At 40.9% G+C, this 21,163-nt stretch overlaps 1 protein-coding gene across 6 annotated transcripts in view; it reads right to left on the reverse strand.

The window, feature by feature from the left end:
* Nucleotides 1-21,163, reverse strand: part of MAGI3 (membrane associated guanylate kinase, WW and PDZ domain containing 3) — a 165,762-nt gene that overhangs the window by 50,704 nt on the left and 93,895 nt on the right. For all 6 annotated transcript variants that reach the window (XM_029068412.2, XM_029068411.2, XM_029068407.2 and 3 more), the window contains exons 4-7: nucleotides 20,009-20,218; nucleotides 17,980-18,160; nucleotides 11,979-12,058; nucleotides 5,755-5,812 (exon numbers count right to left, since the gene is read on the reverse strand). In XM_029068412.2, the coding sequence (XP_028924245.1) occupies nucleotides 5,755-5,812; nucleotides 11,979-12,058; nucleotides 17,980-18,160; nucleotides 20,009-20,218 (529 nt within the window). The remainder of the gene's footprint in view (nucleotides 1-5,754; nucleotides 5,813-11,978; nucleotides 12,059-17,979; nucleotides 18,161-20,008; nucleotides 20,219-21,163) is intronic.

A 21,163-nucleotide genomic window follows, 5' to 3' on the forward strand; every position in this document is an offset into this window, starting at 1 on the left:
ATCTACTTAATAGGGAATAATGTAACTATTAAAAGCTCTATTAAGTTAAAGGGAAGAGTCACAGAATGCCAAATGAGCCTGGCTTATCTATTTTGCCCGCTTCAGATGGATTTAACCTATTGAACAGATATGGGTGGTCAGTTTCTGAACTCTGAATTTGACTAGTGGTCATATAGGGGATCTTTTTTGGGCAGCTCTTATTTCACCATTTCTAAAAGACTTTACACAAGCTTTGGGGAGCAAGGAGTGTGGCCTAGTGAAAAGAGCACAGGCCTGAGAGTCAGGCCACCTGCCTGCTGCATGACCTAGGGCAAGTCACTTAACTTCACTGGGTCTGAGTTTCCTCTTCTATAAAATAGGGATTCCAAACCCATTCTCCCTCCTACGTAGACTCAGTACCCCATGTGGGTACTCACTGCCCCATGTGGGACAGGGTGTGTCCAACCTGATTAACTTGTAACTACACTAGCAATTAATGCAGTGCTTGGCACACAGTAAGTGCTTAACAGACTCTCTATGAGTCCATGAACAATGAAGCCAGAACAGGATGCATAAAACTAAATCTGGCTGGGACGGACTAGGCTTCCTCTTGCCACCTCCAGATTTCGGAAAATTAAAACTCTGGGGAATCTTGGTAGAAGGCTGGAGCCCTGCTGTGTGTGAATTATGGTGATGATGGGATTATGATCCCCAAGGCAAACTGGGCATGTTTGAGAGTATCCACTGGAAATGGAGTCCTTGGCCTTTTCCAGTTTGGCCTGGGATGTTTTTGATCAGACCTGCCGATCCATTTCTCATTTCTCGGACCACGGTTTGGTCATCTCTGGCAGAGCTGCAGCTTGTTAGTTAGCCCTCGAAGATAGCTAACCCACCAAAGGCTCTGGAATCCATAGTACCATTACTATAGTCTGATATATTATTTCTACAATGATGCAGTGTATGCAAATGTTGCCTTCTGAAAATCTGAGGGCTGGGAAAAAGTCATCCTCATCCTTAAAGCTTCTCTGTCCATTTGCAAAGCTGATGAAGAATATGAACTAGCAGGCTCACCCCTTTCCTAAATGACTATGGTTAACCATTTTGCCCTTGCCCTTTCTCGTCTCTTTCCCTTTCAGATCACCTATCCTCATCCATTCTCGCCCTTGTTCTCTCTCTCCCTTTCCTCTTTATTTTCATATCTTCTTTTTCCTTGCCCTATTTGTTCTCATTTTATCTTATCTCATTTAAACTCTCATTTTCATTTTTTTAAACTTTTTTTCTTCTTTTTAATCTTTCACGTTTTCTTGTCTTCCCTTCTTTCTCATTTTACTCTCCTGTTCTTTTCCCTCTATTTCCTTGGGCATTTGGCAAAGATTCCAGTGTTATGGAACATTGAGGAACTCCAAAACTTCTCAAGTGAGTACAGAGGACCTGGGTAGCAAAAGGCAAGAACAGGAGATGGCCTTGTGGGACGACAGGTTAAGAGGATGAGACAATGGGAAAAGATGTGCAGAAAGTGGGGAGGAAGAAGGAGCAGAATAGGAGAAGAGAAAAGAGAGAGGGTATATCCAGCAAGAGAGACCCAGAGAGCAAAGACTGGCAGAGAAAAGCAGAGAGGGGCACAAAAACAGAGTTCTTTTTCAGATCTCTCATCCTTCCTAATTGACAACGTTCGCTTTTTCTGCCCATCCTTCAGTCTCACTCCCCCTTTCTCATTCCCTTATTCTACTACGCCATGGCTAAGGTGGAGATGATGGTAGTGTCACTGCGGGGACAGGAGGTAGCTCCAAGATAGGTCAGAGGGCCTCTTTAGAGGCCACGAGCCTACAGCAAAATGAGCTCTTCTCTCGGTGTTCTTTTTTTTAAGGTATTAGTTAAGTACTTAATGGTATTGTGGATAAAGCAGGAGCTTGTGAATCAGAAGGTCCTAGGTTCTATTCCCAGTTCTGCCACTTGTCTATGTAACCTTGGGCAAGTGACCTTCACTTCTCTAGGCCCCAGTGACCTTATCTGTAAAATGGAGATTAAGTCTGTGAGCCCCATGTGGGATAGGGACTGTGTCCAACCTGATTAGCTTGTTTCTACCCCAGTGCTGAGTACAGTGCTCGGCACATAGTAAGCACTTAACAAAAACCACAGTTATGGGTAGCAGCATGGCCTAGTGGCAAGAGCACATGCTTGGAAGTCAGGGGTCGTGGGTCCTTATTTCAGCTCCACCTCTTGTCTGCTGTGTGACCTGGGGCAAGTCACTTAACTTCTCTATACCTCAGTGACCTCATCTGTAAAATGGGGATTAAGAGTGTGAGCCTCATGTGGGACAGGGACTATGTTCAAAATGATTACCTTGTATCTATCTCAGCATTTAAAACAGTGCTTGGCACATGATAAGCCAAAATTCTTCTTCTTCTTCTTACTACTACCTTGTGACAGGCACTATACTAAGCACTGTGAGAGATACAAACTAATCAGTTTGGACATAGTCTATGTCCCTCATGGGGCTCAGTCTTAATCCCCATTTAATAGAGGAGGTAATTCCCTCCCTCACCACGGACAAAATACTACTGGAATAATTACTGCTACTATCCCTATATGTCTGTGTTTATACTCTACTGACCTAACAGTAGAAGCAGCGTGGCTCAGTGGAAAGAGCATGGGCTTTGGAGTCAGGGCTCATGAGTTCGAATCCCAGCTCTGCCACTTGTCGGCTGTGTGACTGTGGGCGAGTCACTTAACTTCTCTGTGCCTCAGTTCCCTCATCTGTAAAATGGGGATTAAGACTGTGAGCCCCACGTGGGACAACCTGATTCCCCTATGTCTACCCCAGCGCTTAGAACAGTGCTCGGCACATAGTAAGCGCTTAACAAATACTAACATTATTATTATTATTATTAACAGGAGTTGCTGAGGCACTATTTCCTGTCCCTTAGGATTTCTGAATATTGTAGCTTTGGACCACTTTATGGATCCGGGGTAAATATTACAATAATTGGATCGCAAATATGGATTACATTTCTCCCACATGAATATTCACATAAAATGCAAAACTATAAAAAGATTAGCATTCTGATGCAGGATTTGCTGCTAGATTTTAAAAATGATTGTTTCGGAAACAATTAATTTCAAGGTTCCATATTCAAAAATTAGGGGAAAAAAACCTGTCACTGCAGTAGTAGCATCAACTGCGACAACCTTGGCCAAGAGAAATCATTAAGCCATCTGGCTTGACATGTAACAGCTCCAAGGAGCCATCATTTAAGTAACAGCTCTTTATCTCCATTAATAAACTCTCTGCAGATTACCATGGTTGGATTCAAAACCTAACCAATCTGGGAATCAAGCCATGGGCTCCACAGCGCAGCTGACTCCACGCTAACGGCCACCCTGATTATAAGCTGCATTTTAGAAATTGAATAAATTATCTACCCATAAAATATACCAGCCTTGGGAAACACCATGAATATTTATATTCTCCCTGTTGTTTCGGGACATTTCAAGCACTGCCATGAAAATTTCAGTAAATAACTTTGGTAAGTGTGACTTTTTAAAAAATATTGAAGCACTTAGTATGTGCCAGCCAGACACTGTACTAAGCACTGGGGTGGACACAAGATCATCACGTTGGACAGAATCCCTGTCCCTCATGGGGGCTCACAGTCTTAACCCCATTTTAGAGTTAACTGGGGTGCACAGAAGTTGAGTGACTTAGCCAAGGTCACACTGCAGACAAGTGGGGAAGCTGAGATTAGAACCTAGGTCTGACTCCCAGGCCCAAGCTCTTCTTGGTGTTACATTTAAATTTAGTTGAAATTGATACAACAGGTTCAAACTCATAATATTAAAATCGCTTGGTAGAGTCACCGGAAAATAGTGGCTAATTCCAGCTAAACCAAACTACTGTTCTAAACACCTCAGTGCAAAATAAGTTCCACAACTATTTCAATCATTACATTCATTGCATATGCTTCAAGTGTCAAAAGCAGAGATCCACTAATCTTCCCACAGTCGTCTGCCCACTCATTTCCATCCTATTTAAGAACATAAGGAACATTCTTGGGTCAGATCGACACTCTGTTCAACCCAAGATTTTGTCTACGCAGTGACTATAAGTAATGTGAAGAAATAGTGTGATGGCTGCTCTCCTTCGCATCCATCAAATGTCTACGGCAGTGGAAATAGTTCATCCTACATGCCAATTATAATAGCTGTCCTGCTTCTAGCCAGTATTCCCTTAGATTCATCAGAGTGACCTTGGTGGCATAAAAGCAGCTTGGCTTAGTGAAAAGAGCGTGGGCCAGCAAATCAGAGGACTTGGGTTTGAATCCAGCCTGCCACTTGCCTGCTGCGTGACTTTGGACAAATCACTTCACTCTGTGTCACGTAAATACTTGTTCTCCCTCCTACTTAGGCTGTGATCCCCCTGTGGAACAGGGTCTGTGTCCAACGTGATTACCTTGTATCTACTCCAGTGCTTAGTACAGTGCTTGGCATATAGAAATAATTTAAACACCATTATTATAATCATCATTAATAACAATAATAATAATGAGTCAAGAGACTCCAAGCCACACTGAGGTTATCCACCCGCCTTCTTGGGCTGTATCCTTAGGTTTGAAGTTTGCTTACTGAGGTATCAGATGATTGGGAGAAATGAAGAGGGTCTTTTATGCCCCTTCAATAGCACAGATTGTAGTTATGGCAATTACAGTGACCAGAAGTAGGGTACCACCTGAGGCTTTGAGTAAAAGGTAGAAGCAAATTATAGCCATTAGTTTCCTTCTTCAATCCCCTATTTCCCCCTATTTATTGTCTCCTTTAGTGTGTGAGCAGTGGGCCTAGAAAAGTTCAGATGAGTTGAACCTGCCCTAACTTTCCAATTATGCTTTATTCTAATTTCAGGAGCAAACTCACTTTCAGGACAGCTAGCTTTCCAGTATACACATTTTAATGGATCAAGATAATATGGTCTTTAAGTATATAGCTCTGCTTAAAAGAGCAACTACTAGTTTCTGTCTGAAGCAACATTTAACTGAGGTGACAGGAGAAAAATGCAGCTCTTATTAACTGAATCATGAAGTGCTGCTTTTCAGTCGGAAGAGGATTGAAATGACTAATGACTGTATAGTTTCTATAAATTGCTCACTAATGCTTTCTTAAATGCAGATGGAATTTTCAGCTTTTCCCGCATTTCCCTTCTTATAACTGAATAAGGAATTTTCTTCCAGGATAGCTGAAGGGATTACAACCCCAAAACTGGAGTCCAAAAGCTCCAACAACATCAAGTGAGTTTGGATGTCAACACCCAGCAATCAAGTACTTTCCTTTTTTTTTTTTAATAAATGCATGTCAAGTCCTTAGATAGCGAAAGGCAAACCCATTTTGTAAAGCAGACACTTCAGAGAGAAATGTTTGCAAACCCCTTGTAAAATCATGATGAATACAAAATAAAGTGACAAGAGAATATTGTTTTGTTTGAGGGACTATCTACGAGTGACTTCTTCTTGATCCAATTCTGTGTTCTAATTTATTGTTTAAAATGCCTGTCTATCACTGGGACTAGGATTTCTCCATTTCACAGGTGGATATACAATCCCACAAAGACAAAGGGAAGGAAGTTTCTAAGCTTAGAAGAGGTTAATAACTGTCCATTGATATGCAATCTATACATATTGCCTAGGTACAGGATTGCTCATATTTTTCACTGATGAAACTTTTTTTCTACTGCTTCTTGCTAAATTTGATTACTCTGTCAAATGAAAAATTATTGAAGAAACTTACTCAACATAGTATGTCCCATACTGAGGATCTTCTATTTTCTCCCAGCCATAAGGAAGTTCTATAATTAGAACAGAAGAGTTAATGAGTTTACAGATTCAGTATCATAATGAAAAAAATACCACCACCATCAATTATTCGTGAAGAAATAGTGAATCTAAGTGGTCAGGTGATAAAAGCTGTTTAGGTTTTTCTCATTTCTTTCTGTGGTTGGGAGGTGAGAAGCAGCAAAAAGATGGAGAAAGATAATCTTGTTTTTTAAATAGATGAAAATCTATTTTAATATCTGTCTCCCCCTCTGGACTGTAAGATCCTGGTGGGCAGGGGACGTGTCTACCAACTCTGTTATGCTGAACTCTCCCCAGTGGTTAGTACAGTGCTCTGGATGTGGTTAGCCTTTAATAAATACCACTGAGATCCTAGTTGCTGATCTTTTGATTCATGCTGTGACAAGGAATTTCTTCATCTTGTCAAAAAATTGATCCCCAAACCCATATATTCTGGAATTTTAGACTTTATGAAAACTATTAATCAAAAGTATTTATTGAGCACCTATATGCCCAGCACACTGAGCTAAACATTTGGGAGAATGTGACAGATGAAGACATATGGGTCTGAGGCAGAGGTTCTATATTTCTGCAGTCTCCTCAGCATTGGGCCTCATTGGCTTAAGGTCTAGGGCAGTTTCTCCATTCCTCTGGCACTTTCCAAACCCAAGATACCCATCTTTGTCCCGGTTTCTTTTATTTTTTGCCCCAGAGCGTGTCATTATTAAAGCCCAGTGAAGCAGAATTTGACTAATCCCCAACAAGAACTGATTAGTAAAATACTGTTCACTGTGATGTTCAGCATTTCTCTTTTAAGAGCACTGTCTTAGTTTTCTCTTGAAAGCTGTATATTATATATCTATATACACACACACACATATATATTTGGTATATGTATACATATATACATATTTAAATAGAAGTTTAAGATAATGGCTCCAGCTGGTTTCATTATAAATGGATAGTTCTACTGCAATACTCAGAAGATTGAGAGACATTGTTTTTAAACTTGCATCAATAAATCAACTTGGTAGTAATACGGAAATTTAGGAGACATAGAGTCCATTAGAAGGATGAAGTAGACTGTTTAGTAGCTGAATCTAAATATCCCCTTTAGAGAAGCTGAACACTAAAAATAACACCGGGCTCCAATGATATGTGGAAAATGATTCTAGTCTTATTAAATGGTTATGTTTAAATGTTAAATTTGGATAGGATTCAAATTACTTTTCTTTCAAAGCATATGGAATCTGTGATCTAGTTAGCACATATTAGATTAATGAGGATCTTGCATCATATTGCAAAGTCCTCTTTAGAATGCAAATTCAAGGGCGGTGACAATGTCCATTTTTACCTACTGCATGTTCTCAAATGCTTAGAAGACACTCAAATTGTACTAATAGCAATACTATAAAATGCATTATTAGAAAATGTCTATTTTTTTGCCAACATGCCAAAATGACATCTTGATGCCCCTTTCAGGTCTTTGATTCTGTAATTTTTTTATGTCTCAGAGGGAATATGTTCCTTGTTAAGTGCAAGAGAGAAAGTAAGAGTATTTTCTAATCAGAATGCTTTAGTCAGACGGGATTTCTAGACTGTGAGCCCGTTGTTGGGTAGGGATTGTCTCTATTTGTTGCTGAATTGTACTTAAGTGCTTAGCACATGGCTTTGCACACAGTAAGTGCTTAGTAAATACGACTGAATGAACGAATGAATGAACAAGCACTCAATAAATGGTAATCAGTCTTTGAGGTCATCTTTCAAAAAAATTGTAATTTTTGAATTTCCAAGAACATTAGCTGATTAATCGATTGCATTGAACACTTACTGTGTATGCAGAACACTGTTCTAAGTGCTTGGGAGAGCACAGTATGACAGTTCTTTTTTCAGCTCTATTTCCCATTTCCTTTGAGGCTGACACAAACAAATTCTGCTTATTAAAAAGAATGTCTTTTGTGAATACAGCAAGTCCTTTTTCCAAGGCTGGTGGACATTAAAACAGGGCATAAACAGAAAACTGTGCAAAAAGATTCCTACATGGAAACTCACATCAACAACTGCATTTTGCAAAAAGGGAAATAGACTTCAGTTAAATTCTGGCACAAGATTAATTTTCTTTTGGGTATGTTCTCTACTAATCAATTAATGGTATTTATTGAGCACTACTGGGTGCTGTGCACTCTATTAGGTTCTTGGGAGAGAATAATAATAATAATAATAATGATAATGTCGGTATTTGTTAAGCGCTTACTATGTGCAGAGCACTGTTCTAAGCGCTGGGATAGATACAGGGTAATCAGGCTGTCCCACGTGAGGCTCACAGTCTGAATCCCCATTTTACAGATGAGGTAACTGAGGAACAGAGAAGCGAAGTGACTTGCCCACAGTCACACAGCTGACAAGTGGCAGAGCTGGAATTTGAACCCATGACCTCTGACTCCCAAGCCTGGGCTCTTTCCACTGAGCCACGCTGCTTCTCTGAGAACAATACAGTAGAGTTGGTAGACTCATTCCCTGACTACAGGAAACTCACAATCTACAAAAGAATTATTTTCTCTTACATAGCATTCCTACCTAAAGAAGAGTTTGAATGTATTTCTTGGCTTGTACAAAGACACTGAATTTCAGGGTTCCAGTGTCTTTCCTGACACCGTTTTTCCAGTGTTTAGGATTTTCCACACAGAAAAGGCATGACAAGTGGCTGACTATAGAACACTGCTTAGATGATAAATTTCAAAACCCTATTATCTTTAAAATGGCTTAAAATGGTTTAATTCAATGATATTTAACAGTTTTATACTTAATGCTTGAAATTTATCACAGCAGATAAGATAGGTTTTTAAGATAAATGAATCACTAATGGATACTTTCATAACCATTACTCAATTTATTTTAACTGAAAACAAATTGAAAACAAATTAATTTCAAGTTAATTTCTAATGATAATGTTATCTTGTGGATATCAGGAGTAAAGCATAAGGGGAAGAGTTGGGAAGCAGCATGGCCTAGTGGATAGAGCACAGAACTCAGGTCCTTCTGAATCCTAATCCCAGCTCTGCCACTGGTCTACTGTGTGACCTTGGGCAAGTCACTTCACTTCTCTGGGCCTCACTTACCTCATCTGTAAAATGGGGATTAAGACTGTGAGCCCCATGTGGGACAGGAACTGTGTCCAACCTGATTAGCTTGTATCTGCCCAGCACTTAGATAGTGCTTGACACATAGTAAGCGCTTAATACATACTATTATTATTATTAGGCCAGATTCAAAAACAATAATTTTATAGAAGATCCAACCTTACCAAGTAAAATATTAAACAGATTTAAAAGTAAACCTCAAAACCTAATAATGTCACTTCATTAGAGTAAAATCTCTCATGCTTCATCAGTTTAATCGCCCATGAGAAATTTAGGTTTAAACTGCAAAAAAAAACAAAAGGGTTTTAGAAATGTAGATTAAGATTTATGCCCTTGTGCATAATTTATGGTCTACATTACAAATTTATTTAAAAATCCAACTAGAATGAAAATGCTTCAGATTCATCCTCTGTTTGGTCCTTCTACCAAGACCCCAGAGTCTACAAATTACCCAATTCATTTATTCATTCATTCATTCAATCACAATATTTGAACATTGACTGTGTGCAAGGCACTGTACTAAGCACATGGGAGAGTAAACTATAACAACAGAAGCCCACAATGAGCTCACAGTCTAGAGGGGGAGACAGACATTAATATAAGTAGATTGATACCTAACTAAATTACAGATATATACATATGTGCTGTGGAGATGAGGGGGAGGATGAATGAAGGAGCAAGTAAGAGCAACACAGAAGGGAGTGTGAGGAGAGGAGGCCTTAGTCAGGAAGGCTTCTTAGAGGAGATTGTGCCTTCAGTATGGCTTTGAAGTGAGAGAGAGCAATTATCTGCTTGATATGAGAGGGATGGCATTCCAGGCCAGAGGTAGGATGTGGGCGAGAGGTCGGCAGCGAGATAGACGAGATTTAGGTATGGTGAGACGGTTAGCCTTGAAGGAACAAAGGGCGTGAGCCAGGTTGTAGGAGAGTAGCAGGTGAGATAGAAGGAGGGCAAGGTGATTACGTGCTTTAAGGCCAAATGTGAGGAGTTTCTGTTTGATGTGGAGGTGGATGGGCATCCACTGGAGTTTCCTGAGGAGTGGGGAAACATGATATGTACATTTGTGACAGAAAATGATTCAGGCAGCAGAATGGAGTATGGACTGGAGTGGAAGGAGACAGAAGGCAGGGAGGTCAGCATGGAGGCTGACACAATAATCAAGGCAGTCTAGGATAAGTCCTTGCATTAATGTGGTAGAAGTACGGAAGGAGAGGAAGGGGCGGACTTTCGCGATGTGAAGGTAGAACTGACAGGATTTAGTGATGGCTTGACTCTGTGGGTGGACAATAATAATAATAATAATAATAATAACAATAATGATGTTGGTATTTGTTAAGCACTTACTATGTGCAGAGCACTGTTCTAAGTGCTGGGGTAGACACAGGGGAATCAGGTTGTCCCACGTGGGGCTCACAGTCTTAATCCCCATTTTACAGATGAGGGAACTGAGGCACAGAGAAGTTAAGTGACTTGCCCACAGTCACGCATCTGACAAGTGGCAGAGCTGGGATTCGAACTCATGAGCCCTGATTCCAAAGCCCGTGCTCTTTCCACTGCGCCACGCTGCTTCTCGTGACAAGAGAGAGGAGTCAAAAATAATGCCAAGGCAACTGGCTTGTGAAACAGGAAGGATGGTGGTGCCGTCAACAGTGAAGGGAAAATGAGCGGGAGGACAGGGTTTGGATGGGATTAGTAGAGGCTATTAACTTTTACTCCGCTGTGGGGAAAACTACTTTTTTCAATTGCATTCCCCCATCCCTTTGAGGATGACATATCAGTCAAATTATGCCTATTAAAAACAATGACATTGGTGAATAAAGTCTTATTCCATGACTGACATAATACTGTACGAGATCAGCTCTCAGGAGAAGCTTCTAAGTGCGCAGCTGTCATGTTCTGCCCTGAGATCAAAGTCCGCCGTCCTATGACCTGACCAAACTTCTTCCGCTCAAAGACTGGAACATGAAATCCTCACAGTTACAATGGTCTCCTAGGTCATTTTACTGCCATCAAACCACTGAGATGTCTCATCACAGGATCTTTCGGATTTCTTTAACAAGCTCAAAGACTCCAGGCAGCTGTTATAATCATTTATTTTAAGAACAGAAAAGAAATCTTCTGACAACTTCCTAGATATTGATGATAATACTTCTACAAAACGCCCTCTCCCTACGAATCATGCTGAACAAAAAACTGAAAATATGCAATAGCCACACTCTCACTTGACAGGGAAAGAACAAAAGACTAGTCATTTTATTGATTTACTTGGTAGGTAGTTTATCAGAGGAAAGAGGGAGGAAGGCACACTATCTTGCTCTCCTCTGCAAGGCTAAACTAAAGCACCTTTATGCTTGTTACGGAAGGAGAAGCAGAAAGAAGGAAAGGAGGAGAAAAAGAGGAAAATATTTTCCCCAAGATCTGACTTGGTCTCCGATCAATCATTCCATCAATCGATGGTATTTATTGAGTGCTTACTAGGTGCGCAGCACCATACTAAACACTTGGAAGAATGCAGTATTTGGTAGACATGATTCTTGGCCTCAAGGAGTTTTACAGTCTAATGGCGGAAGACAGACAATGAGATAAATTATAGCTATTGAGAAGCAGCAGAGGATAAGGAGGATTATTTCATTTGTTCCCATCAAGTAAACAAATGAAAAGCCTACAAAATATTTAAGCCCTCAAAACTGGTAAGATATATCAATGAATGGCATATACTGATTCGGTTACACTCAATCTTTCTTATTCAATCAGTACTATTTACTGAGCGCTTACTATGTGCAGAGCACTGTACTAAGCGCTTGGAAAGTACAATTTGGCAGCAGATAGAGAAAATCCCTGCCCAATAACGGAATCACAGTCTAATCGGGACTCAGGCTTTATGCCAAAATAATTCCTTTACTATGTTATGTTTAATAACATCCTACCTCTATGCTTCTGTACCGCAAAGTTTTGTTTTATTTTGTAAGAACAGAGACATCTGCGCAGTCAGAAGAGGAAGGAAACGGAAGAGAAAGCGACAAGAGAGTGAGTCTCTTACCTCCATCCTCACAGTCTTCGGGAGCTTTGGCTTTCTTACAGAGCCGGGGGTCTAGCCAGGTGGTTGTCTTGGTGTTGTGGCTGTAAAATAGAAACTCCAATCAAAAACAGCAGTGAATGGAAGGAAGGCGGTAGCTCAAATACAAGGAATAAATATGCCTGTACGTTTGCACACCTGTCTCCAGTTCAAATCTCAAGTTTAAAAATCTTGCAGAACTCATTTTTTTCGCTTTAAAAGTGCAATGTGAGAAAGGCTACTGTCTCTTCCCCAATCAAGAACCTCCAGTGATTGTCCATCCACCTCCACATCGGCTTTAAAGCACTCAATCTCCTTGTCCCCTACTACTTCACCTTGCTACTCCCCTCCTACAATCCAGCCCACACACTGCAGTCCTCTAATGCCAACCTACTCGTTGTACCCCGATCCGGTCTATATCGCCACCGGCCTCTTGCCCACACCCTGCCTCTGGCTTGGTATGCCCTCCCTTTTCATATCTGGCAGATAATTACTCTCCCCACCTTTAAAACTTCATTGAGAGGCAGCATGGCCTAATGGATAGGGCATACGCCTGGGAGTCAGACGGTCACGGGTTCTAATTCTGGCTCCGCCACCTGTCTGCTGTGTGACCTTGGGCAAGTCACCTCATTTCCCTGTGCCTGTTACCTCATCTGTAAAATGGGGGTTGAGACAGGGACTGTGTCCAACCTGATTTGCTTATATCCCCCAGAGTTTAGTACAGTGCCTGACACATAGTAAGCGCTTAACAAATACCATTATTATTATTGAAGGCCACCTCCTATAAGAGGACTTCCTTTTCTAGGCCTCCATTTCCTCTTTTCCCACTCCCTTCTGCGTCACCCTGACTTGCTCTCTTTTTTTTGCTCCCTACAACCCCCGCCAGCCCCACAGCACTTATATACATAATCGTATTTATTTATTTACATTACATCTGTCTCCCCTTAGAGACTGTAAGCTCACTGTGGGCAGCAAATGTGTCTGTTATATTGTTGGGTTGTACTCCCCAAGTGTTCAGTACAGTGTCCTGTACACAGTAAGCACACAATAAATATGATTGACTAAACCTGGAGACATCTCTAATGGAGTCAACCAGAGAATGTGGAATTATAAATATAAACCTATCAAAAAAAATTTCACGGTTTTCTGTTCACAGCCATTTATTCTGCAGCATGCCCAGTGCAAAATAAGCAGTCTTGCTGAACTAAATTGAAAGGTTTGGTTACATCACTCTCAAAAAAAATCTTATTAAAAGAAAAAATATGTCTTTCAATGCACAATAAAACTTACACATTCAGGTCCGCTATAATATGGTTGGGTAAACCCCATTACAGTGCTTTTTCTTTAAAGCTCTTTCTCAGTAGTGCTACTGGATTTTAAAGTAGTGCTATTTTATTTGCAGTTTTTAATTTTTGGAGGGCACTTTCCATTCCAGGTAATTCTGCAAGATTTAGCTCCACTCTCTCTGAAGTATTTTGACTGACTTGAATATATAGCCTTGAATAAACTGACTTGATTATAGCCCACTTCAATTTAGCATAGATAATAGCACACCTAGTTAGCATAGATAATGACATCTCTAGTGGGTTAGCATAAGGTGTTTTTCTGCTCAGTAGGATGCAAAATATAGCACTTTGAAAATTTAGGTACTTTACACGTGTACTCCCCTCCCCTCCAAAAAATCTAAATTTAAATCTTCCATTATTGGTATATATTTATATTTGATAAGGAAATGACATTTGTGTTTTTTAAGCAATGTTTACATAAATTTATATTGTCTGAATCACTTTTGGGGATGCTGGGAATACATTAATACTTTTTACATTATTTCCTATAATCTATAGGGATCTATACTTTGTTTAATACTCTTTCATTTCACACTATTTTCATGGAAGAAATTAAGAGCACTAGCAGGTGCCTGTGCTCTTGAAAGCATTATGGAAAATACCTTTACCAATCAATGGTATTTGCTGAGTGCTTACTATGTATACAGCACTGTACTAAGCATTTGGGAGAGTGTTACTCGTGCCGTGCGCAATCCTACAACAAATCTACTCATGTCAGTGTGGATTATTTTATAACTGGGACAGATGTGCACTGAGGAAAGAAGGCTCCCTAATCTTCCATTACCACTTTATCCAAATTGCATGATGAAAACATGCACTAGTGGACTGCAGCAAGACAACTGAACTCAACTTACTTCACAGAACTGAATTCACTGTACAAAGCACTAAATTCAACAGAAAACAGAACGAATGAATCAGGCACATTTGGATATGTACAGCCCTCCATATTTTCAACAGGAGGGATCCACAGATGCTTTTAGTCAGTACCATTTATTAATGTAATTACAGGACAGGGGCCGCAGACATCAGGCTGGGTCACCACGCGCCAGTCACCAAATAGTATGGTCATATTGCCCGACACACTAATACTTTTCAAGTCTTCAAATTACATGGGACAAAATAAGAAAAGGCACTGAACAGTTGAGGCGATAGCAAAATGTAACCTAAAGCTACCATCTGAGGATATAAAAAGATTAAAAGCTACCTTTCCTCTACATTAGCTATGTTCAGAGCTCTCCAATCATCCAAGCTAATTATTAGAGAGGCCCGGGAAGGTATTTAACTTGTCCCGTTGCTAGTTTTCAGAAGACGTATAGAAGGTCGGACCGACTCTGGACAGCTAAAATTCCGATATGCCAGACTAATGGGCAGAGCTTCCAGGTTGGAATGGTGAGTGGGGCTCCAGGAACAGGGCTTTAAGGGATTGGTAAGGAGTGATGTTATTAGCTTTACTGAACGCGTATCTCCTCCAAGAGGCCTTCCCTGACTAAGCCCTCTTTTCCTTTTCTTCAACTCTTTTCTGTGGCACCCTGACTTGCTCCCTTTATTCATCCCTCTCCCCCCTTCTCTCTTTCTACTGCCCACCCGGCACGCTCTGCTCCTCTGCCGCCCACCTCCTCACCGTCCCCCGTTCTCGCCTATCCCACCGTCGACCCCTGGGCCACGTCCTCCCGCGGTCCCGGAATGCCCTCCCTCCTCACCTCCGCCAAACTACTTCTCTTCCCCTCTTCAAAACCCTACTTAAAGCTCACCTCCTCCAAGAGGCCTTCCCAGACTGAGCTCCCCTTTTCCCTCTGCTCCCTCTACCCCGTCTTTCACCTCTCCGCAGCTAAAACCTCTTCTCCCCCCTTTCCCTCTGCTCCTCCCCCTCTCCCGTCCCATCCCCTCAGCACTGTACTTATCCCCTCAACTGTATATATCTTCATTACCCTATTTATTTTGTTAATGAGATGTACATCACCTTGATTCTATTTATTTGCTATTGTTTTAATGAGATGTTCTTCCCCTTGATTCTATTTATTGCCATTGTTCTTGTCTGTCTGTCTCCCCCCATTACACTGTAAGCCCGGCAAAGGGCAGGGACTGTCTCTATCTGTTATCGATTTGTACATTCCAAGCACTTAGTACAGTACTCTGCAGATAGTAAGCACTCAATAAATACTATTGAATGAATGAATGAATGAATGAATGAATGAATGAATCCCTTCTCCCAGCCCCACAGCCCTTATGTACAGATGTGTAGTTTACATATTTATGTTAATGTCCGTCTCCTGCTCTAGACCGTGAGTCTGTTGTGGGCAGGGAATGTGTCTGTTATACTGTTATGCTGTACTCTCCTAAGCATCTAGTAAAGTGCTCTGCACATAGTAAGTGCTCAATAAATACGACGACAGACTGAATGAGTGAGAGTTGAGCAAAGGGTGACAGTGGAACTCCGATGTTGGCTGTCAGTGCTCCTATTCTCGGCCTCTCCAGCCTTGAAAGACTGCAGGCTGCTACTCCAAAGGACACTAAATCAGTGCCTACCTAGATCGTCCAACTCCGGTAAAAGGGAACGGCCTAGTGGCTAGAACAGGGGCTTGGGAGTCAGAAGGTCATGGTTTCTAATCCTGGCTCCACCACTTGTTCGGTGTGTGACTTGGGGCAAATCACTTCACTTCTCCATGCCTCAGTTCCCTCATCTGGAAAATGGGGATTAAGACTGTGAAGCCCTGAGTGGGACAGGGATTGTGTCCAACCCGATTATCTTGTATCTACCCCAGTGCTTAGAACAGTGCCTGGCACATAGTAAGTGCTTAACAAATACTATTATTATTATTATCATTAATAATAACTGAGAGATTTGGAAATATCAGTGCTTTCCAGTGCATGAGAACCAGAGGGTCATGAAGACATGGTAGCATTTAGAGAAACAGTTCTCTGCAAATTGCAGAAAACCTGACAATTGTACTAATTTACATACATTTTACTAAGAGCGAGCACAGCATCCGTGGCCCAGTGGAAACCAGTAAAGCAGTATGGAGAAGCAGTGTGTCCTAGTAGAAAAACACGGGGCTGGGAGTCAGAAGACCTGGGTTCTAATTCCAGTTTTGCCACTTGCCTGCTGTGTTGGTTATGGTGTAACAAACCCCATTCTAAGTGCTGGGGTAAATATGAGTTAATCAGGGCAGACAACTTCGCTGTCCAACAACAGACTCACAGTCTAAGTTGGAGGGGGGAACGGGAAATGAAACCCCAATGTACAGATGGGAAAACTGAGGCACAGAGAAGTTAAGTGATTTGCCTACGGTCACACAGCAGGCAAGTGGCAGAGCTGGAATTAGAACCCATGTACTCCGACTCTCAGGGCTGTGTTCTTTCTATTAGCAACCCTGCTCCTCTAGAACAAAACCTAACAAAGCAAACTCACATCACATTCTCCGCTATTGTGAATAATAAATATCATAATTTTTAAAAATGTAGGTTAAGTGCCTACTATGTGTCAAGGGCTGTTTTAAGTACTATGGTAGATACAAGGTAATGGAGCCAGATACAGTTCCTGTTCCACACAGCAGGGAAAACAGGTACTGAACCCCATTTTGCAGTTGAGGAAACTGAGGCACAAAGAAGTTAAGTGTGACTAAAATAGGGTATGGAAAAAGTGTTTTCCATGTTTTTGCCAGGCTGAGTGCAGAGGGTTTGCGAACCTAACCGAGAAATGATAATAATTTTGGCATGTGTTAAGTACTTACTAGCTGATTAGTGGCAGAGCTGGGATTAGAACCCAGGTCCTCTGGCTCCCAGGCCAGTGCTCTTTCCACTAGGCCACACTGCTGTTTGGTACAACGTACATGTACCCAATTCTCATCTCTAGTAGGTCTACTAAGCCTGCCTTTCGGCCTGCTAGGCCAGTGCCCATTTATGCTCCATCATTATAGTTTCTTGCTCCCATATTATTTGACCCATTGGGTCTCTACATATTAAATGTGAGTTCTATAACACTGAGATCTATTAACTTCTAAGATGAATTAAAGTAAGGGCCCTGAATAGTAAGTGACCTATTACTTAATGAGTAATAACCAAAGATGGCTCTGCCACTTGCCTACTGTGTGACTTCGGAAGAGTCACTTGATGTCCCTGTGCCTCAGTTTCCTCATCTGTAATACCTGATCTCCTTCCCACTTAGGCTCGGAGCCCTCTGGGGGACAGGAATCGTATTTGACCTGATTATCTTTGATCTACTTTAGTGCTTTGGTATAATGTTTGGCATATCCTAAGTACTTAACACACAACAGTTTTTTTTATCATTTCTCAGGTTCACAAACCCACTGCACTCAGCATGGCAGAAACACGGAAAACACTTTTTCCATACCCTATTTAAATCAACAGAGGCTAAACTTGTGTATGCCTTAGAGATTCTGGTTTTCAAAAAAAAAAAATCACTCTTTTACTAAACCTCATTATCTCCTCAGAAATTCAGGCTACTGAAATAAATCACTGAAAACAGGTGGAATGAACAACAAGAGCGCTAGATTTCAGCTGGAAGACTTTGGAACAAAAACAGTATTTTGATCTGAAGAATGGAGTTAAATGGAAGCTTCTAAAAAGGTTTTTAACCAAGTAAGAGCTTACAAATTCCACAGTAAGTTATGTTTACTTACTCAATGAAATAGATCATCCCAGTGTCAGTGTAGGCCATTTCCCAGTTCTTGGGCAGAGGTTCCAAGCTTTCATCTCTTGTCAGATAATTTCTGAAGTCCATGGAGCTGTTGGTCTGGTTGTAACTAGGAACTGTCTTCATCCAATCGGAAGAATCTGAATATCTGTCTTTATTTTCTGTGACTGTTCGGAGCAGAGCACCATGAAAAATGGATAAATTAACATTTTTCCCTCAAAGAACCTTAAGCTTTCACCTAAAATGAAATGTATAACACCATCTACTCTCCCAAGCGCTTAGTAGAGTGCTTTGCAACCAGGAAGCGCTCAACAAATATAACCAAATATTTGATTGTAAATTTCTAATGACTCTTGGTTGTAGTTCTTAAAACTGGAAAAAAAAATACTGAATAATTTGCCACATATGATTTTCCTTGAATGATTTCTGGCTTTAGTTTGAAAAAAACAACAACCTTGAACTAGATCTAATATAGCTATAAAAGGCTTATATCAATCAATCAGGTGCACTTATTGGGTGTTTACTATGTGCAGAGAACTGTTCTAAGTGCTTGGGAGAGTACAATGTAACAAGTATGATAGACACCTCCCCTGCCCACAACAAGCTCACAGTTTGGAGCGGGGAGACAGTCATTAAAATAAATAAATGAATAATGGACATTTTGAGGCTGGGGGAGGTGAATAAAGGGTGCAAGCCCAAATGCAAGGGTGGCACAGAAGGGAGTGGGAAAAGAGGAGATTTGAGTTTAGCCCGGAAAGGAAGGCTTCCTGGAGGAGATGTGCTCTTAATAAGGCTTTGAAGGTAGAGAGAGTGATGGTCCGCTGTCAGATATGAAGAAGGGCATTCCAGGCAAGAGGAAGGACACGGGTGAGGGGCCAGCGGGAAAATAGAGGAGATCAAGGCCCCAGTGAGTAGGTTGGCGTTAGAGGAGCGAAGTGTGCGGGCTGGGTTGTAGTATGAAACCAGGGAGGTAAGGGGAGGGGGAAAAGTGACTGAGTGCTATGGTAAGGAATTTCTATTTGATACAGAGGTGGATGGGCAACCACTGGAGGAGTGGGGATAAATGGATGGAATAGTTTTGTAGAAAAGTAATCTGGGCAGCAGAGCAAAGTGTGAACTGAAGTGGGGAAGAGACAGGAGGTAGGGAGATCAGCAAAGAAGCTGATGTGGTAATCAAGACAGGAGAGGATAAGTGCTTGAATTAAGTGGTAAGAGTCTGAAGAGGAAAGGGTGGATTTTAGCGATGTTGTGAAGGCTGAAACTTCAGGATTTGGTGATAGATTGAATACGTGGGTTGACTGAGAGAGATGACTTGAGGCAAAGCCAAGGTTATGGGTTCATGAGACAGGAAGGATGGTGGTGCTGTCTATAGTGATGGGAAAGTCAGGGGGAGATAGGATTTGGGTAGGGATATGAGGTGTCGGTGAGACATCCAAGTAGAGATGACCTGAAGGGAGGAAGAAATAGGAGACTGCAGAGGAGGAGACAGATCAGGGTTGGAGACGTAGATTTGGGAATCATCCGCATAGAGAGGGTAGTTGAATCCAAGGGAGTGAATGAGTTCTCCAAGGGAGTGGATATAGATGGAGAATAGAAGGGGATCCAAAACATCATATAACATTATAGCCTCATATAATATATCAATGTTATAATTTGGCTTTGTACACTAAAGAGGTGGAATAAAGTAATGTTTTCTTACAGTCAGAGAGGATTGTTTGCTTCAGAAGAAAACATAATCCAATTACTTTCAGCATATCTTAATTTAGCTATCTGCAGATTTCACAATCTATGACCTTTTCTCTCCCTTCTCAATAATTCAAACATGTTAAAAAAGATTTGATTAGCCATAGCCCCAAATGCAGCCATTTGCTTATGCTTTCCCACATATTTCACAGCTGTATTTTCAAAATAAATGGATTAAATACAAAAGCAACCCAAATATATGACACTCTTCCTATTACATTGAAGAAAGAATCAGAATATTTTACTACTACCCTTTCTCATGTGGTACTGACCTGAAACCCCGCTGCCATTAAGAGCTTCTTTATCTTCTTCTTCATCTTCCTCAGGAAGAGAACTATCCATTTTTTGCATTTTGCTGACTGATGTGGTTCTTTTTCGTTGGGATTCTGTGTCAAAATCATTATCAAAGAGCACCTGATCAACTGGATCTGACTGAAAAGGGCTAGGTTCTGCTGGAGGCTTGGGAGTTCCATAGAAGTTTCCTGGTAGGGAGAGAAAAAAGCAATAATTATGAGACCTGATCATTAACGGGTATCTCAGCTAGCACATATAACTTACAACCCTTCCTTGACATTTAATAATGGAGTTTTAATTGTATTCACTGGCTTTAATCAAACCCAGACATTATATTTCTGAAAAACCTAGGATTCACTGTACAGTAAAATCTATACCCACTGCAAGTCTGATTTTTTATGCTAATTTACACACATGAATGTTTCAATATAAGATAAAACCAGGAGAAATGGGTAGGAGAAAAGAAGGGTTTCTTTTATAATATGCTCCATAATTAACTTTTCTGGTGAAACAAGCAAACTTGGTAAGTTGAAATCAAGAGCAAACTCTATGCAATATATATCTATTTACCCAGAACCCATTTTAAAAAGTGATTCCTTGGCATCCTAGTCTTGTCATTTCATCAGACACTTTACTGGACAAATGGAAAATGCCTCAGCATAACTTCATATTGGACCACACATGGGAAAGAAGAAAACATTTAAACTTCATTATGCTAAATTGTCAAGATCAGCAGGTTTCCAGTAAAAATAAGAGCTTTAGAACATGATTAAAATAATTTTCTTCTCTTAACTAACCATTCAACTCTCATTTGGGAGTCAAATTCAGAGGAAAAGCGTTTGCCAGGGCTCTGTCTAACTTAGCAGTAAGTTCTAAAATTATACAATAAAGACCATCGTTACTCTAATATTATGACGTTAAAATGAGTGAAATACACTTTCAGATGGAAAAGGTTCATCTCAAGCAAAGGATCTGGTTCTTTAGAAGAGTGCTGATGAGATGGGAATAATGGCAAAGCCTCTCTAATGCGACTTCAGGACAGAGAACCTGCTTGAAAGAATTTCTTGTAGTGATAATGGTTTGTTCAGCACCATTTTCTCTCTCCTCCCTGCTGGCTGTGCTTCTGTTAGGAA

Source organism: Ornithorhynchus anatinus, chromosome 7, assembly GCF_004115215.2.
Source record: "Ornithorhynchus anatinus isolate Pmale09 chromosome 7, mOrnAna1.pri.v4, whole genome shotgun sequence".
NCBI lineage: Eukaryota > Metazoa > Chordata > Mammalia > Monotremata > Ornithorhynchidae > Ornithorhynchus > Ornithorhynchus anatinus.